This window comes from Artemia sp. Qi Xiang Cuo, chromosome 18 (assembly GCF_049724085.1).
Source record: "Artemia sp. Qi Xiang Cuo chromosome 18, ASM4972408v1, whole genome shotgun sequence".
NCBI lineage: Eukaryota > Metazoa > Arthropoda > Branchiopoda > Anostraca > Artemiidae > Artemia > Artemia sp. Qi Xiang Cuo.
Window position 1 is genome coordinate 162,079 of NC_142811.1, and position 19,937 is coordinate 182,015.

A 19,937-nucleotide genomic window follows, 5' to 3' on the forward strand; every position below is an offset into this window, starting at 1 on the left:
GAAGAATGTAAAAAAAAATTCTTTCGTCCTTATAGATGAGTATGCGCTACTGTTTCGTTAATCTTTTTGTTGCTTGTCGTCGGACTGGCTATTTGGTAAGCATAGGCTTGGCAGTGTTGACAGTAAACTTCTAACAATAGTCAGGCCTCTTTATAGTAGCAAAATAATCTGAAATAATGAGATGAAATATTAGTTAATGGGAAGGAATAAAATTCTCTCTACTATTATTTATTTATTTATGTATTTTCTAACCCGTCACTACAAAAAAGCAAAAGGACGGAGTACAACATAATACAAAAAAAAAGAAAGGAGAAAACAAAAACAAAACAATACAGAACAAGTACTTAAAAGCACTACTACTACTGATCGATACTACTGCGGCATTTGAGACGACAATCGTGCAACAGCCTTGCGTTAAAATTGTCGATCTGTTTTCTAACGGCCTGAAATGGTTCTGCAACTTTAAAATGAAGGCTAATATATGAGTTACGCGTCCACAAAGGTAGTCTCAACAGATACTTTGCATAACGAAAGTAGTAGGACCGAATTTGCTTAATGTCAGATTTCTGAAGCATTCTCCAGAAAAGTGCAATATATAGAATATGGGGCAGCGCAGTTGCGTTACACAACCTAGTTAAAATCATGCGATCAAAACGGAATTTGTTTGCCACATTGCTACCATATGACGGCGAAATACGCTTTTGCAGGTGGCTAACTATGGTGGCCCAAATAAGTTAACGAAGACGCTGGCTTAACGGTAATATCACCAAGTCTAAATACATCAGTCTTATCTTTCCAATTAAAAAGAAGTATCTGAGACTTAGCTGCGTTGAAACTAAGACCAATTTTCCGGTATTCATCATTTAACATTTTAAAATTCTCCTCGGGGCGTGCAATGGTCCGACAAGGCATAACAAACTAGACTTATATTCAAACCGCGAACAATGCATGAACATTCAATTTGCGATTGTGGCTCTATTATTTCATTATTGAAAAAATCAGGTGAAACTATAGATCCCTGTCTCACTCCCTTATAAACCGGTAAGACAACATAAATATTACTCACACCAGGAACATAAATACGGACCACGAAATTACCATATAAATCTCGATACGCTCCTATCACCGAAGGGTTGACCCCCCTCTTATATGCCGAATACAAAATACATTCCTGGACGAGCGAATCAAATGCACGGTGCACATCGTGGCTACCAAGGACTAGAGATTCACTAGCTGCATCAGCATCTAAAAGTATAGCACAAAGAACTAACAGGGCATGACCACACCCTAGTCCCTTCTGAAAGCTATACTGCCCCGAAGGAACGTAACACTTTGACCGAGTTTCATCGCATGTTAGCAACTTAAATAACTTACAAAAAACAATCGACACAGTAATGGCCTATACGAGCTGCAAAGGTGGGGAGGTTTACCTCGCTTTAAAGCGGTGATCAGTTTACCTTCACAAGAAGATTTTGGCACTATTCCAGAAAATAATATCATTTGGTACAGTAAGCTCAGGTGGTCAATCAGAAGATCACTACTAAAATCAAGAGCAGCCCCGCAGATTCCATCAGTACCCTTACTGAATTTCTTTTTCTACTTCATTATAGCAGAGATAACCATACTTCGTGTGACAACAAAATCACTATTTGTATGGCATTGTAAGTTATAGTTAAGCTTCTCAGCATGTTCTGCACTAAGATTGGAAGGGGGAGGTGCAAACTCGATGGTAATGGTCTTCCCAGAGGTCTTTACCCGGAACAGAATCCGGCGTAGCATAACGTTTGGGTCGCAGGGCATGTTTCCACAAGGCACTAGAATTTTGGTTCCCGCTTTCAGAAAAATTTGTTATGCAATCACTCCTGTGCTTGTTTAGTGCTGTGGCAAATACATGGTTTGCGTGTTTCTAGACAGAGTTAACCAAGCCTGTTCGTGGTCTGTCACAATCAAGCACGACTTGGAACCAAAACTTAGATTTCTGACACGCAGATTTCAGTTCGGAGTTCCGGGGACCAACCTTGAATTCGCGTTCCATGCCTGATTTTCACTGTCGGCACAGCAGCTTTTATGCCGCATTTAATGGCATGGCAAATAAGAGCACAATAAATGTCCATAAGCACACGAGCATCGTCATGAAAACATCTGCGGATTTTTGTGAAAGAATGAAAGGGATCTTAAGCTTGCGAAAGATTGTAATCACAGACCGATTGGAAAGATGATGCGTCTGTCTTTTCCCACTCTTCTTTGATAAAACAGACTGGAATCTTGGCTGTTGGGGCAGCGGAAGAAATTTTACTTTGACAGGACTTTCACTTGGCTTTGGGACAGATTTTTCTATGCTAAAACGGGATCAGTATTGGTAGCGGGGGGGGGATTATTCAAAATTTAAGAAAGGGGGCACTATTGCTGTTTTTCAATTACTCAATGAAAGCCCAAAAGGCCATTTCTCAATCAAAAATCGAAATTTAGAGGTAGGGGCCAAAATAATTTGGGGGGGTTTGGAGTATTTTGTCAAAGTGCTAGCTGCGATTTTAAGTGTTTGCTTCGTGTTTAGTGTCTTTTCGTTTCTTTTTTTTATGCTCCGTTTTTTTTTCGTTTTTTGTTTGTTTTTTTAATATGTTGGGTTTTCAAATAACAACTAACTAAATATTATATATATATATATATATATATATATATATATATATATATATATATATATATATATATATATATATATATATATATATATATATATATACTAGAGTGAATTTAAACGAATAGACCTGACTAAAATAAAAAAAAAGACTTCTACTAAAAATTCAATGCAGCACAAAGCTGTCTGAGGCCAACGCAGTTGTGTATGCTCCTTTTCTGTTTCTATTTATTCAAAACTTGACTATTTTCCCCTCCCTTGACGTTCCAATTTCCCATGATTCCTTCCTTACTACCTCTTCTCACCCCATAAGGGGTGAAACTTCTAATTTTTGTTTTGCCCCAAATAGATGATTAAACGTTTAGAAACCTTGGATCATTCTATATCCTTGAAACATGGCCTAGTCGTCTTAACCTCTTTCCCAGTTATCTAACCTCTTTCAGGTGGGATCTATTGACAACTTATTGTTTGATCAGCCAGACGAGTACCTTGAGCTATTTCTTGGCAATTCCTGGAAATTTTTAACAAATCCTGCTCAGCCTTTGGAAGGGCCCATGTTTTGGAAATACGCTCTACCCCTGCCAAAACACTGTGTAAACTAATTAAGTAAAACTGAATAAGTTAATTAAAATACTTTAATTTCACTGGAGAGGTCAGTATGATGAGGAGCAGCTGTGGCCTTATGCATCAAACGGCGTGAGAAAAGTTAAATAATGACCAAGACCACACTACATTTCCATCAGAAGAAAAATCAAGTAAAGGTGAAATAATGGCGAATTAATTTAAGACAGTGAAATTTTTAACCTTAATTGAATAATTCAATGGAAATACTGTAATAATTTCACTGGAAAGCTTGTTATGGGGAGGCACTGTTGTCCCCTTATGCGACAACCGGGGTGAGAAGACCTAAGTCTAATTAAGTGTAATTAAAATTTAGTAATTAAAAAGGACAATAATCTTACAATTACATTAAGTTAAAATTAGTGTATTAAAGAAGACTAGAATAGAAATAGAATTAGAATCTAAAATAAGATTGGGTATCTAAATAGCAGAATGTGTCTCACAAATTTAGTAACCGTACTTTTGTACCTAAAATATAACATAGCTCAATAACTTATTAACTATATTTGAAGAGATAGTCAACTAATTAAGTAAAACACTATGCAAATAGCTTTGACGCCTACGCTTCCATATTGAATCACAGTAAAAAAATAAAGATGGAACTGGGCTAATTCTTAAACTAAAATGGCCTAGTAGCTATTACAGTTCAAATGTACAATGACCATTCGTCTTCGTTGGGAACATATTCTACAATAAATTTAAAGAATTAAAATATCAGACAGTAAGCTGCATACAGTAATGAGCCTGACCTTAGCTGTATTGATTATAATCAATCCTGCTCCGTTTTTCTTCTTGTTTTTCTGGATATAACCCTCTCTAAAGAGATTTAGATAGAAACTGTTTGCTTAAGCTCAGTGTCAACGCTGTTTTGTGCAAGGTAGTTTATCTACCCGGCATTCTGCCTTATTGGCGTGCTACTTACTACCACAACTTTAAAGGACTGGACAGACGCAGCGTTTTTCAAACAAAAAATCGGCGTATTTTTTGCCAGCTTTTCAACTAGAATTTCGTTTTAGGTTGACATTCATTTTCGGCGTTTTTTTTTATGTTTCAGGTATTATCCCAGATTTTTAGTCATATACTAGCTCAGCTAATATGCTACTTGAAGCCTTGTCTAAGTAAATTGCCTTAGACAGATGGCTATATTTTATAAATTTAAAATAACTTGCAAAGAATACTCTATCTTTTCTTTGGAAAAGTCAGCTTATTATTCGTATGTGTATGCTTTTAAAATATTGTAAACTAAGGCCACGTCTGTCTAGCCTGTTCCTATGTTTTGCTTAGCGTTTTCAGAAAAACACCAAGTTTTTAGCAACTCTTGGGAGTGACGGTTTAGTATTAATCCGATGGGGGAAATCCTAAAGTAGATGGCGATATCGTTTTGTAAAAAAAATTCTTCCGTGTGTGCACTTTATTAGTTATTGACTTTTCGAATGTTAGTAAAGTGAAGTCAAACTTTATTTTCAAAGAAGTTAGTTGACAGTGAAATAGTGAAGTCAATGTTTTTAGTGAAGTTAGTTTTTGAGTACCTAAAAGGGAGCTTCGTTAAGCTCTCTTTTGCTGTTTAGAATGACTTCTCCACAAAGGATAACTCAAAATAAATATATTAGTTATTTCTAGAGAAAGCGTAATAAATAACAAAAATAAAGATAATTACGTGGACAAAGTGGCAGGTGTTAGCACTGTGAAATCCGATAAAAAAACAGCAACATGGTTTTAGACATAACCTTGTTTCTTTTGTACCTTTTTGATATTTTTATATTTTTATTAAATATTATTTACTCAAATATTTTGAAGTTATCTTCTTTTTTTAAGATGTATTTTCACTTTGGCTACGCAAATGAAACAGTTTTGTTTCAAGGATGGACTTTAAACTCCGTTGAAGCACTTATTGGAACGTGTATAGGAATCTTTTTGCTGGCTATTTTCTATGAAGGACTGAAATATTTTCGGTAAGTAAGAAACCACTTTGATCTGAAGCTTTAGAGTAGCCAGGGGTGTAATTGCATCCCTCCACAAAGATAAAAGTATGTAAAATTGATGTCAAAAACAAAATAAGTAAGCTACCTGTATGTATGTTTAACAAATCATTTTTTAAGTTCTTAATTCTCATCGCCCTATGCTGACGATCCAGAATTTTTCTGTCCAAGGGTAATTGTTTAAGTGCAATGGACGCATAAATACAATATTTTTGTTTCTGGGACCCATCTTCTGTTTACTCTTACCTTTAACATATTTTTTGATTAAGATTTTTCCTTCGATTCAAAATTATTTTCCTTTGCAACAAAATCATGAAGTTTCTAGGGGTTTACCATATTTTTATCAGTTTTGGCACGTTGAAGTGTGAAACTATTTCAGCAAAAGTAATTAGTTAAATTTGACGACAGATCTCGTCCGTAAGAATTCAATTATTATCGATCTGTTATCTCCAAAACACAGCTATATTTTGAAGGAAAAGCTACGCTTTCTTGCATTAAGCTATTTTGTCATATGTTGTTTACTTTTCTGAGCTTTCTCCCACGTTTCTTTTTTTTAAGTTTGGCGGCGCTACAAGCAAAAACTATAGGAAATTTTCACTAAAAATTGAACTTCTGTTTTTTTTTTTTTTTTTTTTTTTTTTTTTTTTTTTTTTTTTTAGATAAGTGGTTGTGAAAGTTTTCATTTAGCTTTTTAATCAATCGTTTAAATTTCGATGAAATGAAATTTAAATTACCTTAATATTAAATTTAACCTTAATTTTAGTTACATTAAATTTAACTTTCAATGAAGTGAAAGTTTTCATTTCATCGATTCACCTGCGAATCTCGAGGTTTGAAAAATACTCACCGTTTTAATTAATAATAATATATATGCTCAACTTAATTCCTGAGGGTAACATTTAATGGATTCTTTGCCCAAGATCTTAGCTCAGGATTGACATTTCAAGATCATGGGACAAATCCTAACGAGTGACAAGGCTGTCATACAGACTATTCCCGTTCCTTTCATCGTCACCCTGACTCTTTATAATATACGGTCTTCTGACCGTATTATATACGGTCTTACACAATTTTGATCAGCTGCATTTGCAGCTGGCCTTTATGATGGACGACAATGAAGCTGTTGCTTCATGGAATAATGGACTATGTGCAACTATATAATTACCCTCAGCATAGGTGGTGATAGACCTCAGAGTGCTTGGAAGTATTGTCTTGAGGTAAAACCGCATATGAGCTCTGAAGGATGGGTTGCCAGGCTATCAGCAAACTGGAGTAAACCAAGTAGTATCATTTTCTAACCTACTACTACTACTAACTACTTGACGCTTCTTACACGATCTATGGAGTTGGACCCCACCTGGCAGTCGAAGGAGTGGTAGACAACGCAGCGCATTTGGTTGATCCCTGGAGATACAGGCGACGAGCCTTCGAACCACTCTTAAAGAATTTTGGTCTTCGGCGCAAAATTGATCAAGTTGGAGATTAACCGTCAGTGCCCTATGCACCCCCCGGCGTAGGAGGATCTAAATCTAAATAAGTAAGTAATCATAGCACCAAGCCGCCGAAAGCCAACACAGACACTCGCTCCTCCTCCATCCCAATCTATTCAAAGCCTCCCTCTTTACACCCTCCCATGAAGTTCTAACTTCTCTTAAATCTTTCCTTACGACATCCTCCCACCCCAACCGAGGACGTTATTTCTAGACGGTTGGTCAAAAAAGACAATCTTTGGCAATAAGTAATCCTTATTCCGCAGAACGTGCATTAGCTATCTCAACCTTTCTCTCCTTACAGCCTAACTAATAACTGTTATTATATCAAAAATGTGTATTCCACTTAAGGCTTGACAGACAAAGTGTTTTCTTCCGAGAGTAAAGGCTTATCAGCAACTAGCTGATTTTGCCAAAGGAAAGACTACATTTTCTTGTAAAAATATTTTACATTAGTAAAAATAAATTTGCTAGGCCGAGTCATCAATAAGTATGCCAAGAAATATTGAATGGGCGCTTAACCTCTATGGTAGTGGTTCTTTAGCATCTTAACCTACTTGAGTGTCATTTACGCCTTACTGAAAAGTAATTAAATGGTTTATCCGTTAATGTTTTTATTACAACAACAAAAGAGTTTAACACTGATCAATACCAGGAATTGTTGATATCAGTATATTCGTAACAATCAGTTTAGCCTAATATGCCCAATCGGTATAAGCCTAATATGAAATAACCTTTCGTCAATGTATGCTTTCTTTTCAGTTCATTCCTTTCAAGTGTAAATAAATCAATTGGATTGATACAGTATATAATTTAAGCTATGTGTCTAGGTTTCAGTAAAGTGCAAACGCCACTCTGACCCTTTGGTGTATTTGAGCGAGTGGCAGGACCATATTTATTTGTCCAATCAAGGTTTCTGATCATAATTGCAATGTATTACAGGATTGTATACATTTTTCATTGTCGGGGATTAGAGCTCGTATACCAACGAGAAAAACAATACACCTAATCACTGAAACAAACAGAACCGAACCCACGCCCAATTTTTTCTCAAAATTGTCCGATCACGATTTTGAGATAGCTTTTTCGTTCAGCATAGTTGAAAGGCCAAAAACTATGCTTTTGGAGATAACATGGCTCCCCCACAGTCCCTGTCTTTAAGTTATAAAATTTGCCCAATGTCTACGTATGGTATTTGTTATTGGGAAGTATGCATACATTTTTCGGGGGGGGGGGGACGAATTTTATGCTGGAGGGATTTTCCATGGGAAGGGAAGTTTTTAGGGGCTGAATTTTTCAAGGAAAATTTTACGCTGGGGGAATTTGCCAGGATTCCTATACGAAATTCTTCTTATGTCTTGCTTTCTCTTTGCCCACTCAATTTTACGCGTGGAGATGTTAAGGTTAATTGTCCGGGGTTAATTTTCACCATGATTGAATTGTCTAGAGAATATATCGGTGGGGAGGAGGGATTTTTCCGTAGAGATAGAGCCAAATTTCTTGGCATTATTTAAAAAACGACCAGAAATTAAACAAAAAAAAAGTTTTTCAACTGAAAGTATTGAGCAACATTAAAACTTCAAACGAGCAGAAACAATTGCGTATATGAGAGGGGCTGCCCTCTCCTCAACACCTCGCTCTTTACACCAAAGTTTGAATTTCTGCCCAATTCTTTAAGAACGATTCCTGAAACACAATGTTCGTTTAATTAGAACAATAAAAAACTTTTTTTTTTAAGTACCAAAACACTTTAGCGTAAAGAGCGAGGTGATGAGGAGGGGACAACCCCTTCATATACGTAATAATTAATTCTCAGAATCTCCAAGAATTCACTTATTTTGCTCATTTCGTTTTTTAGCTACGACGCTCCAATGTTCTGCTTGATACAGATCTATGGAAGTGTTATCTTCCTACTCGATGTTATGTTCTTCCAGGAAAGATGCGGTAAATACCCAGTAATAATCACTATGATCGTCCATTTTGTAGTTCAAAATATCTGTAACTGGTGAAAAAATAATTCTTTGGGAAAAGATCACTTTTGTTAAATAAACCAAAATCAATTTTTATATTTCTCAGGGAGTATCTTTATAAAAAGTCGGCTGCAGCTGTTGTCCAATATTCTTCTGTTTCTGAACCTCAGTTATCAAATGGCAATGGCGCAACTGCGATTCAACCAAAACCCAGGAGCATGTCTGCAAGGTAAGCCATTAAAGGTTTGAATGAATGAATTACTTATTCCAAAGGCCAAATTTGGCTAAAATGGCCAAACTTGGCTAAAATAGCAATATTTGCCAAATACAGATGAATATTAATACGAAAAATAACACGGTCAATTGCAACATGAAATACCGTGCGGTCTAAGGTCTAATATTTAGGCATTATAATTTATCTACAAAATTTTCCTGTCTCTTGCTCTAAGGGGGGTTGGGAGAAACAAATACAAAACAGATACATTGTGCGTACCATTTGACAAGTGAGGGTATAAATGATTTCTACTACTTTTCGTGGGTGGGCGCCACAGGGCGAAGAATAGGGCTTTTCTTCGTGTATTTACCGGGATTTCAGGGGCAGACGGGAATATAAGGTCCGGGAAAACTAGGGGAGACCCTAGAATCAGAAAGTGTTGAGACCAAACCTTCTGCCCAAAGTATTCTCCTTCATCTCATATTGGTTTGTTTTAGGCTTTACAGGAGAGAATGGTCGGGGAGATTGTCTTGACTATATAGTATTCTTAAAGCCCTTTTTTGTATTTTGAAAATTGTTTAGAAACCGTAGTGTGTAAGGATGAAAATAAAAAGTTCTAAGATTACAAAAAGGTTTTTTAGGATAAAAACTTTTTTTGGATTTAGATTTGGCTGCAAAATGGACAAAATTGAATAACGTTTCTAATACTAAAGTGAAAAAAAAATCTTTCTCAAGATATTATTTTCAATCATACTTTTAACATTTTATTTAACTCTTTGACGATTTTATTTCATGAATGTCCTTGTTAAAACTGAATTTTCTTCCGTAGATATCTGTCCATACTTGCCTCCTTGTAGAGGTAATCGCTAGAAAGTTGTTTTTAAACTCTGATAAAAGGATTGTCAATCATTTTAATAAGGAAAGAAACTATAACTGCTAAGACTAATGGCACATCCCCATTATAGATTGATTTTTCAAAATAGTTTCTAACTTCCAGATCGGCCTGGTCTTTAAGTCCTAAGCCAAAAGAAACTCATGTAGAAAACTTAAGTTTGTCTGAAAAAAAAACAACACCATCTACCGTTGCCAAGAGAAATAATAGAATTTAAAAATAAAGTCTAAATAAAAATATTTGTTGTTCTATAACAATAAAAGGAGGTTGAAAACAAAAGAAAGTGCTAAATCTTTATTTTATTAAAATTTTGATTTGTAAGATCCAGTTTATTTTAATTCGCCTTAAAAATTTTTGAAAGTAGCATTTATGGTTTTATCGTCTCTTAGGTAATAGTTCACAGTAGTTTTCTTGTTTACAAATTGTCTTTTGTTGATCATAACATGGCCACGACAGTAGTTATAGTTGTCTTGTAGACATTAGTTGTCTTATTTATAAACTATTTAAGATTGATCATAATATGGCTACGGCAGTAGCTGTATTTGTCTTGTAGACAGTAGTTGCCTTGTTTATAAACTTCCTTTATTTTGATCATAACATGGCCACGACTGTAGTTATAGTTGTTTTGCAGACAATAGACAGTAGTCGTCTTGCTTATAAACTATTTCATGGTGATCAAAAAACGTCTACGGCTAGACCAGTCAAAAAAATAAAAATAAAAAAAGATGCAAAGAAGTATTTGGTTCCTCTTGGCAAAAAATTTTTCTTATTTTCTGGCCCAAGTAAAGTGACTTTAGGGTTTTGTCAGGTAACGCTATATGGATTTGGTTTCTTTTGCTGAGTGAAAACCATAAGTTACTTCTTTCATAAAATTCCCTTGCTCCTGTAGTAGTGACTTTATTGTACACCTCACATTTGTATGTGTGTTTGACATGTGACTGTGTATTGAAGCACGTCAGAAATTATGCTCGTCGCTTGGCTCGTTCTTGAATAGGGACGCTGGCAACGCGATGCTCCACTTTACTGTCTATTCCAATTATCCACTGTCAAATTTTTTCTATGAAATGCTAAATTAGGGCTTGGATCCCCTTTAAAAGATGAAAAAGAAGTCTGAGATTTGCTCCACTTTACTCTCTATGTCCAATGCTCCACTGCCAATATGCTTATATGAAATGCTAAAGTATGGCTTAGATCCCTTTTAGAAGATGAAAAAGAAATCTAAGATTTTCGGCAAATACGTGTGAAAGGAAGGAAATATGTCTGAAAATTTAGATTTCATGTCATTTATTTTCTTGAATGTGGAGCAAAGAGAATGTGAAGCTTATAGATAAATTAAATTAATACTATTTATTGTATTAATATTGTACACTGAGCATCGGACGTCACAGGACAAGAAAATATAACTCACAATAAAATGGAACAAATATGAAAATTATTTATCAGAACTTTACGTTCATCATTGTCGTGCTTCACAAAGTAGATAACAAAGGACGATAGATATTGTTTTGATGCACTTTGGGGGTGGAGGCGAAAGGATTTGACGTGAAGGCCAAATGAGGACTCCTGCCTGTTTTTGGCCCACTCCTTTGTGTTTATTGAAAATCCGGTGAAATTTATTGATGGGTATATCAGAGTTTGCCCATTTTTTTTCTCCAATAGGATGGTCCCAAAAAAGCGGTAAGAGGATAGTGCTTTTCGTATAGCTTCCAAAGCCTCAGTGCCTGCAGGTTGTCCGCATAATATGTGTAATTTGTCCTAAGCAAAGTTATAAGAGTTGGGTCTTGGCCAACATAAATTGGAAAGACAGAGATTAAAAACTACTAGCGTCACTCACAGTGTGTCATCTGGGGACTTTTTTAAAAGGTAAACATTTGAAAGAAAATTAGATATTTTATATAAAATTAATCTGCAATGCTTAAAACAGAAATTTCACTGTGAATGATAATTAGTCTTTTTTTATGAATAAAGTAATCCATTACTCCATTATAAAATAATCTATAATCCATTCCTCACAGAGTAGGTCTATGTTATTTTGGGCAAATCTTTGCAGGTTAAATAGACAATCTGATTTTAAGTCGGTAGGCCTGCTAATTAACGCCTACCTTAATTAACAATTAAGAAATAAGAAATAATTCTTATTTCTTTACTATCCGTTATATTTTAAAGGGCTTGACAAAACAAGGATGCAGTTGTTTGTATTAGGCTTAAGAAGAAACAAAATCACCAAATGCTAGATGGTGTGAGCGATTTTTTTTCTACACTAGTCAGTTTCCACAGATATAAGTTCCTAAAATAGCTGCTTGTCTTGTAAATCATCATGAGAAAAACTGATAAGGGGAATCAGAATTTTTTAGACAACGCAGGTGAAGTACTATGACAGACATTGTTTCAGGTAGGAAAATCTCCCTACCTCTGTACCATTCTAGCCGAGTGGTTAGCATGCTATACTTGAAATCCTTTGTCGCTGGTTATTTGGTTTGGAACAAGGGTCAGTGGCGTGACTGTGTAACCTCAGTCAAAGTCGACCCAGCATTAAATAGGAGACTGGAGAAATCTGGGGTAGGTAAACAGGAAGGGTGTGCTAAAGCACAGGATTGCTGGCCTCCATTGCACTTCCTGGCTAAAGGGCCATGAAACGGAGATCAGCACAACCGGTACGGACTGTAAAGTCCAATGCTGTGTTTTTGGCCTCTTTACCTCCCTGTAATAAAAAATTGCAATAAAAAATTTTCTTTGATCTATTATGTAGATAGATCGAAAACACTAAAAATTTTATTATTTAAAAGGAACATCGGTCTGAACCTTTACCCATCCCCATCCTGTGTATATTCCTACTACCCAGATACCATACGTCTATGCAATTTTTGTGTTCATTCCAACATATGATTTTTCTTTTTTTTTTAATTTGAATACAAAATGTTGTTTGCTGTGTTACTAAAATTCCAGTATTTTTTTTTTTAGTGATTTAGATGGAATTATTACAATCCAGCCGTAAGTTACAATATTTCATATCCTTTGTGTTTCTACCCAATCTCAACACGGTTATGGTTTCTTTTATCTCCCTTCTTATAAAACGGTTTCTAGATACTAATAACTTATATACCTTGGTGATAATATGTTTCAACTGTTACTAAATACTGTAAAGCTAATTGAGGATTGAATACTTGATAGCCTTGGCAAATGACAGTTTTAAGGACCCTTTATTTTTGGGTAATAACATGCATAAGGTGAATAGCGGTTAATGTTGTAAAAGTAGAACCTCGTTCTGTCTTTCCTATTAATTTTAGTATTGCAGATAAGGCCGTATCCAGGGGAGGTTAGGGTGATTGAATCCCCTCCCCCCCCCCCCCCAGAAATGTTTGTCCGACTCGTAGCAACGTGACAAAAATAAGTATAAACAAATTGTTAATGCGTTTTTATATTTTGTTGTACCCCTCCCCAAAAAAATCTTCTTGTAACCCCCCCCCCCCAATAAATAATCTCGGATATGGCCCTGATCGAAGAACTACCGTGTCATAGATTTTGAATGGCAATTAGCCTTGAAGGAGGGAAAAACGTGCTATTTTCTAATCATCTTATGTCTACTAATAAAGAAACTGGTAAAGAAGAAGAGCGTTTAGTGTTCTAATTTTTTTCAAAGGTTCCAAAAATTTGGAATCCTTTTGGTCCTTATTAAGCCAAGTCAAGGGGGTGCTTTAGGTTCTTTTGTGGTCTTTTTCATGTTTTGGGATTGAAGAAAAGTTGGTAGGCGTCAATTATTTCCAACAAGGTGGAAAGGGTAACATAGACATTTTGTGCTTCTCTAAAACCAGTTAAAGACAGTGAGAAATGTAGTAGTCTATCATAATTAATGGATAATATGACGTGATTTTCGAGGGATTTTAGCCTCTTTTTAAAAATTTCTGCAAATTTGTTTTCAAAATAATACTCTACTATTAAGACTTATGAAAATAATTATCACCATTTTTGAATCAGCTACAAATGGGATTTTTGTTTCTCACTAGACAGTTTTTTTTTCTAGAAGTACGTTTTTCAACTTTCTGTTACTAGGGTCAGTTCTGACCCCTTTAGCCCCTTTAAGTGCTCAAAATGCTAATTTCCCCCAGAAGGGATTGCTGAATTGGGAAATAGAAAAAGACATCACATGATGTATTCATTTTTACCTTAGCTAAATTATATGAAAATACAAATATTTACCGTTTTCCCCTCCTATAAAAACCCATTAAAAACAGCCACAAAATGCAGTGGTAGGTCATAATCTTGAATATACAATAAATCTTTCATAATAAGTTAATGCAAAGATGGCTCAGGTGGAAGGGAAATAATATTCCTCAAGGGAATTCCTCATAATGGAAACAGTTTTTTTTTTGCATTTTAATGTTTTTTCACTATTTTTTTATTTTTTACTCTTGGTTTCTTTTGTCTCCTTTTCAAGAGTTTAAGGAGTCCCTTTAAAGAGGGGCGCACATATTGATGATAGCCTCAGAATATTGGGAGCTGACAACAGACGGATCTTTGGCGATTTCACTTGGGATCAGTAGGATTGGAAAACTACTACTACCATTGATATTATCGAGCAGAACTAACAGATAGCCAAACCAATCTTGATTTTAATCGGTTAAAATTAGCATTTGAACCAAATATTAAACTTGAACTAATTAATTAATTAATTTAGGTTCGAACTCTTTTATCTGATTATTTCTTATTTGATCTTGCTTTTTCTAACCTTCTAACCTTCTTGCACTCTTTCTCCACTAATTTTCATTTTTCCCATTTTATTTCTTTCTGAATTTTTTCTTGTTTTTTTATTTCCTTGTCGTTTCAAATTTTGCGCTTTGCATAGCTAAGCCTCATATGCGTGGTTTTTCAGTTCTTTTCATTTGGATGCATACACAATCTTGCACCCATGATTGGTGCACATATCTTATTTTGCACAAAGGTGGAGGACAGACTATAGAGGCCAGATTTATTCTGAGTTCATACAACAAACAAGGGTGAAAATTCAAAAAGAAGATATAATAAGTTCTGACTATCATTTGGTAAATGAAATGACATACTTGGTGTTTATTTCTTTGAGAAAATTTTGACTATTTAATTCAAATTTACGTCCAACTCAAAATTTTGAAATTATATTTAAGCTGCAAACACAGAAGAAATTCTTGATAAGACTCTTTGCACGATCTGTACACAATTCTCGATTACATTTAATTACTATTGTTTCGGATTTGAGATTTGTGCCACTAAAATCTGAAATTCGTTAATATTTATTTTTCACGCTAACAGTTAAGGAAAACGTAACAGTCAAAGAAATCGGAAGAGATGCGGAAAAGGTGACAAATATTGGAAACACATTTTTCAAAAAAATATTTTCCGCCAAATGGAGGGGGATATAACCCCAAACCACCCCTTCACCTCATGGTCACCGTATAAATTACATATACCAATTATTGGATAAGGTAGTATGTTGAAAAAAGTAGACAAAACTTTTGAGTGGGAGGGGGGGGGGGTACAAACAAATTACTGGAGGTGAAACACCCTTCAGGCATAATTAGACAAGAAAATTATCTTTTTCTTTCCTAAAGCATCTTGTCAAATAACAGTGCCCAATTCCCCCTTTTAAAATTTGTTATCTCTTATTTGTCTTATTCTTAAATAAACTCGCCCCGTTTGGCACATTATTCTAAAAAAGAACCAACTTTAGAGGATACACAAGCAGGGGCGTCGTTTGGGGGGAAAGCCCCCCCCAATAATGTTGAGAACTAAGGTATTATATAGTTCATGTCCCTTGACTACCTGGATATGGACCCCTCTTGCCCCCCCCCCCCCCAATAAGAATTCTGGAGATTTGCCTCTGTACACAAAGGGATATGTTCTCGTTTCGGCAGCGATATACGATCAAACATGCCAACGGTAAATATGTTTCCAAGTAATCATGATGCTGGGAGTAAACCTCCTTTCAATTAAAGTGAAATCATTGTAAACTCAAGCCACATTCCGTCAAAACGACATGTGCAAATGTGCCAAAATAGAAGATAAACCTCTTAAAATTATTACATATGCCTTTTTTCTGTTTTGTCAAAGGTGTTATATTGTATATAATATTCTATTTGCTTTATCTGCGTTTTTTTTTTCTTCTTTTTTTGTGTACAAAATAAGTTTAAGGTCATTTCAGTTTTGACGGAAATTCATATTTCGTTGCTTGTATTTCTAGTAAAATAATTCTTCTATTTTGATAATTTTATTTTTTTATTATTTGAAGAATTCAAATTTCTGTGTTTTTAAAAGTAAAATCATGTCATCTTAAGAATTAACTTTTAAAATAAATTTAACTTTTTATTTTAGGGTCTAAATTTTTATCATTTTAAAGACTGTTTTTATTTTAAGCCTTTCTTTTTCAGGATGCGAATGCTAAGCGGATCCCACTTTGCCCAAACGCTGCTGCACTTAGCCCAAATAACTCTCTCCTATTTTCTCATGCTTATTGTTATGACGTACAACGCTTGGCTGATGATTGCAATCTGTGCTGGGTCAGCAGTTGGCTATTTTTTATTCGGTTGGTCTAAGGCTCACGTTGTAGATATTACTGAACATTGTCATTAGAGGAATTTTAGAAGTTCTGTCTATATTTTCGTTTTTCTATGGGTTCCTTCTAGAAATCGCCAAAATATTTTTTCACCTAAAAAAGATTTTGTGTAAGAATGTTTGAAAGGGTGCCAAGTATCTCAGCATTCGAGAGGATGCCACTGAGTGGTGGTGTTAGACTGCCAACGGGTGCAGTATTGTGATACAGTAATCGTCCTTGTAACAAAACAAATTAGTTGAAATAATCAACAAAGCCTTGAGTGAAATAGTAATTAGTTTTGTTAGTTATAGTTTAATAAGAGACACAAAATGGTGTACACGCAAAGAAAAAATCAGGCAAATACAATGGAATCTGTTGCGGAAGGCCCATATTTGTCAAAACAGGAGAACTGCTATGAATATTTTGGGAAATATTTGGGGGGGATGCCTTTTTTTAGGGGGGGGGGGGATAATTCCCCCCACCCCTCTTAGATTTTGAAAAATTTCTATTTTGATATTTTAGTTCAAAGAATAAAAATAAAAGACCTCCCCGGTAGAATTGGGAAAAACATTTATTCTTTTTGCATCTTAATTTTTTTTTTTTTTTTTTTTTTATCGCACCTTCGTCCTACATTTTGTGATTTTGCGCCCCTTGATTAGGAACTAAATATAGTCTTGACGTTTTTTAAACAAGAATCCAAATGGAGTAGTCAAGTTTTAATAAGAGTGGCGTTAAACTTAAAATAAACAGAACCTTACGATAGCCACTGCCAACCCCCTATTGTATCTTTGGCTATCAAAAAGATAAAAAAAATATGTTTTTTTAAATCCAGGGGGTCTTTTTTTAAATTTCAAAAAAGTATTTTTCTAAATTTAGGGTTTGCCTCAGCTATTTATGGAATCAATTCTCCAACTCTTTTTTCGGGTTATGATCAAATCTGTAGTACCAAAAAGGCATTTTCGGGTGACATACAGTGGCAAAAATCCTTTTTTCCGGTAAGAAAAAACACACCCGTCATTTCCTGCTCAGACACATTTAAAGCGGAGCTTCAATTTTAAATAAATTTGTTGTTCTGATTCTTGGACATTTTAATGATAAAATTCTAATTTTCGTAAAGTAATCTGCTAAGATTTGGTTGTCTACCTATCCTTTAACAATATAAGGAGTTATGGGCTGTTACATTTTTTAGTATTGGACTTGATCGTCTCTTACTAGGTTGCTAGCTACCGCTGCAACCCGGCTGCACTCAGAATAATTTTACACTTATTCCGTCTTATCTTCTGAAATTTCAGGCCCCCTCTGGAATCAACAGCATTCGAAAATATGGGTCTTTGCTGAAAGAATCTAAAAATGATGTTGCCAATTTCTAATAGAATTTTAACATTACTTTTCTGACGTTATGCTTTAACCTTAAATGATTCTGTGTTAGGAAAGGTTACGTTAAACAAATAAACCACTTAACGGGCGAGTTAATTAGTTAACAATGTTAAATTAATTAATTAATTGTTAAATTAATTGTGTCTCCAAATAACATGTTTTTTCTTGAATTTTTAACCGGTTTTGCTATTAATAGGTTTGTTTGACAGTACAATGTGGAGTGTATAAAATATGTACGTCAATATAATACTATCTCAGACTGATTCTTCTAAATCGCTGGCTTGGTCAGAGCTAACTCGATTTGACAACGTTCCAAGGATGTAAACTCTCCAAAGGGTGCTCCTGAGTTAATTTCAAGCATCTGGAGCAGTTTCACCTAACTTATATTTGAATATCAAAATCGGACTAAATTATGACAACCAGCGCCATCTATAAAATGATAGGAATCGACAAAATGAATAAGAATCTTTTAAGCTGGATGTTTTAAGCTGAAAATATTGAATGAGATCTATTTAAGTTTTATATCTAGGGTAAAATAAAGAATTTGTTCCTTCTCGGGGAACAAGCAGATTCAGGAAGTGAATAGCTTTTAAGTTTGATACTGTTACCCGATAAGTTTGATAGTTGCTCCCCACTTTTCAATTATATGGTAAACCTTTTAAAAGATGATTAAACCTGAGAGAAAGCTTTGTGTTGTTGTTGCTGTTGAACCTAATCAATTAAAAAATGGTGAATATAATCAATGGTGATGTTTATATCATTAATCCGGTGTCCTATTTTATTGTTTTTCTTTTGTATGTTTCATTTGTTTTATATTATACTGAAGCAGAATCGATCATATTATTTTAAGCAGAATGTTTGATAGGGAGCCCTTTAGGACATTGGATTTTTTAAAGTGCCTAATATGTCAAAATAAAACAATGTTTGCTCCATGAGTCTATCATGAATTCGTGTTTATTATAGTGGCGGATCCAGGGGGGCCCGGGGGTGCCCCCCCATAGCGTAGTCCAAAATAGTATAATTTACTTAATTAACTCAAGTTTGTGTTAATTAAACTTGCTCCTAACGCAAGTTTATCGGATTAACCTATTTTGCGCCCCCCCCCCGTAACAAAAAAATTTCGGATCAACCTATTTTTTACCCCCCATTCCCCCCCCCAAAAAAAAAAAAAAATCCTGGATCCGCCCCTGGTTTATTTCTACCTGAAAACCAACATTTTTGTAGAATCTTTATTCTGGCAGAACCTTAAAATCGTATTTTCTTGACTGAGATTCAGCTTTTTTCAAAAGTCAGTAAGACCATAAGCCGGTAGTTCACTTCAGATATGAAACCCAGTCAATGGTATCGGCCCAAAACACTAATTTGGAAGACGATGTCCAATCTGCTAAACACACTCATTGGTCAGTTCTCAGTAAGCTCTATTTAAAGTAAATCATGTTTATCATTATAATAAACTGTGTATATGATTGTTACAAGTGTGTTCATAATTATAACAATTGCGTTTATGATTATAACAAATTCTGAATATTGACACCAAAAGTGTTAGGCAAGGGTCGGGAATGAAATGGCTGTTGTTGTGGATCCAGTGGATAGGGTAGAGGTTGGACTCCCTCACCTGGACTGTAGGATATTTTCACTTCCGTTCATACTCTTTTGTCCGGCAAAACAACAATCAAAATCGTTTGCCAAAACCATGTCTCTTCCTTTTCCCAAATCCTTGATCCTCTCAAAAGCAGGACAGAGAGGAGCAGAGCAGCACTTTTATCTGGAGCAGAGAGGGAATAATATTCTTAGTCCACTAAGGCTAATGCTCTAATGTTGCTTATAGAAAAGTGTGAGATAGGTTCTATGTATTTTCTTTGTTTTATATATGTGTTTTTTCCTGGTTATTTCATTTGGAACCGATGAACGTATAAACTTGGGAGGGGGCTCAATAACTTTACTTACATTATATAATAGCAAATACCAGGAGTCAAAGCTTCACTCGGCTCCTGGTACTGGAACGCGGCTGGCTTGTACATTTGTGATTCTCGCTGTTACTTGTATTTTAACCGCAGATTTTGTACTGGGTGTCTTCTAACCGGAGATTTCGTTGTGCTTCATTTTTTTTGTGATTTGCTGTGATGATCGTTGTCAGTTATTTTCAAAGTGCTCATGTGGTTTAGATCAATTATTCATTATCTCAGACACAATTTTT

General features: G+C 35.1%; 1 protein-coding gene across 7 annotated transcripts in view; it reads left to right on the plus strand.

Moving 5' to 3' along the window:
* LOC148941093 (high affinity copper uptake protein 1-like) overlaps window positions 1–18,575 on the plus strand; it is a 109,936-nt gene extending 91,361 nt beyond the window's left edge. For 6 of the 7 annotated variants that reach the window (XM_089104522.1, XM_089104521.1, XM_089104519.1 and 3 more), the window contains exons 3-6: window positions 5,072–5,208; window positions 8,802–8,924; window positions 12,763–12,792; window positions 16,200–18,575. In XM_089104522.1, the coding sequence (XP_088960648.1) occupies window positions 5,072–5,208; window positions 8,802–8,924; window positions 12,763–12,792; window positions 16,200–16,401 (492 nt within the window). In that variant the 3' untranslated portion in view covers window positions 16,402–18,575. The remainder of the gene's footprint in view (window positions 1–5,071; window positions 5,209–8,801; window positions 8,925–12,762; window positions 12,793–16,199) is intronic. The other variant, XM_089104525.1, reaches the window with a different exon arrangement.
* The last annotated feature ends 1,362 nt before the right edge of the window (window positions 18,576–19,937 follow it).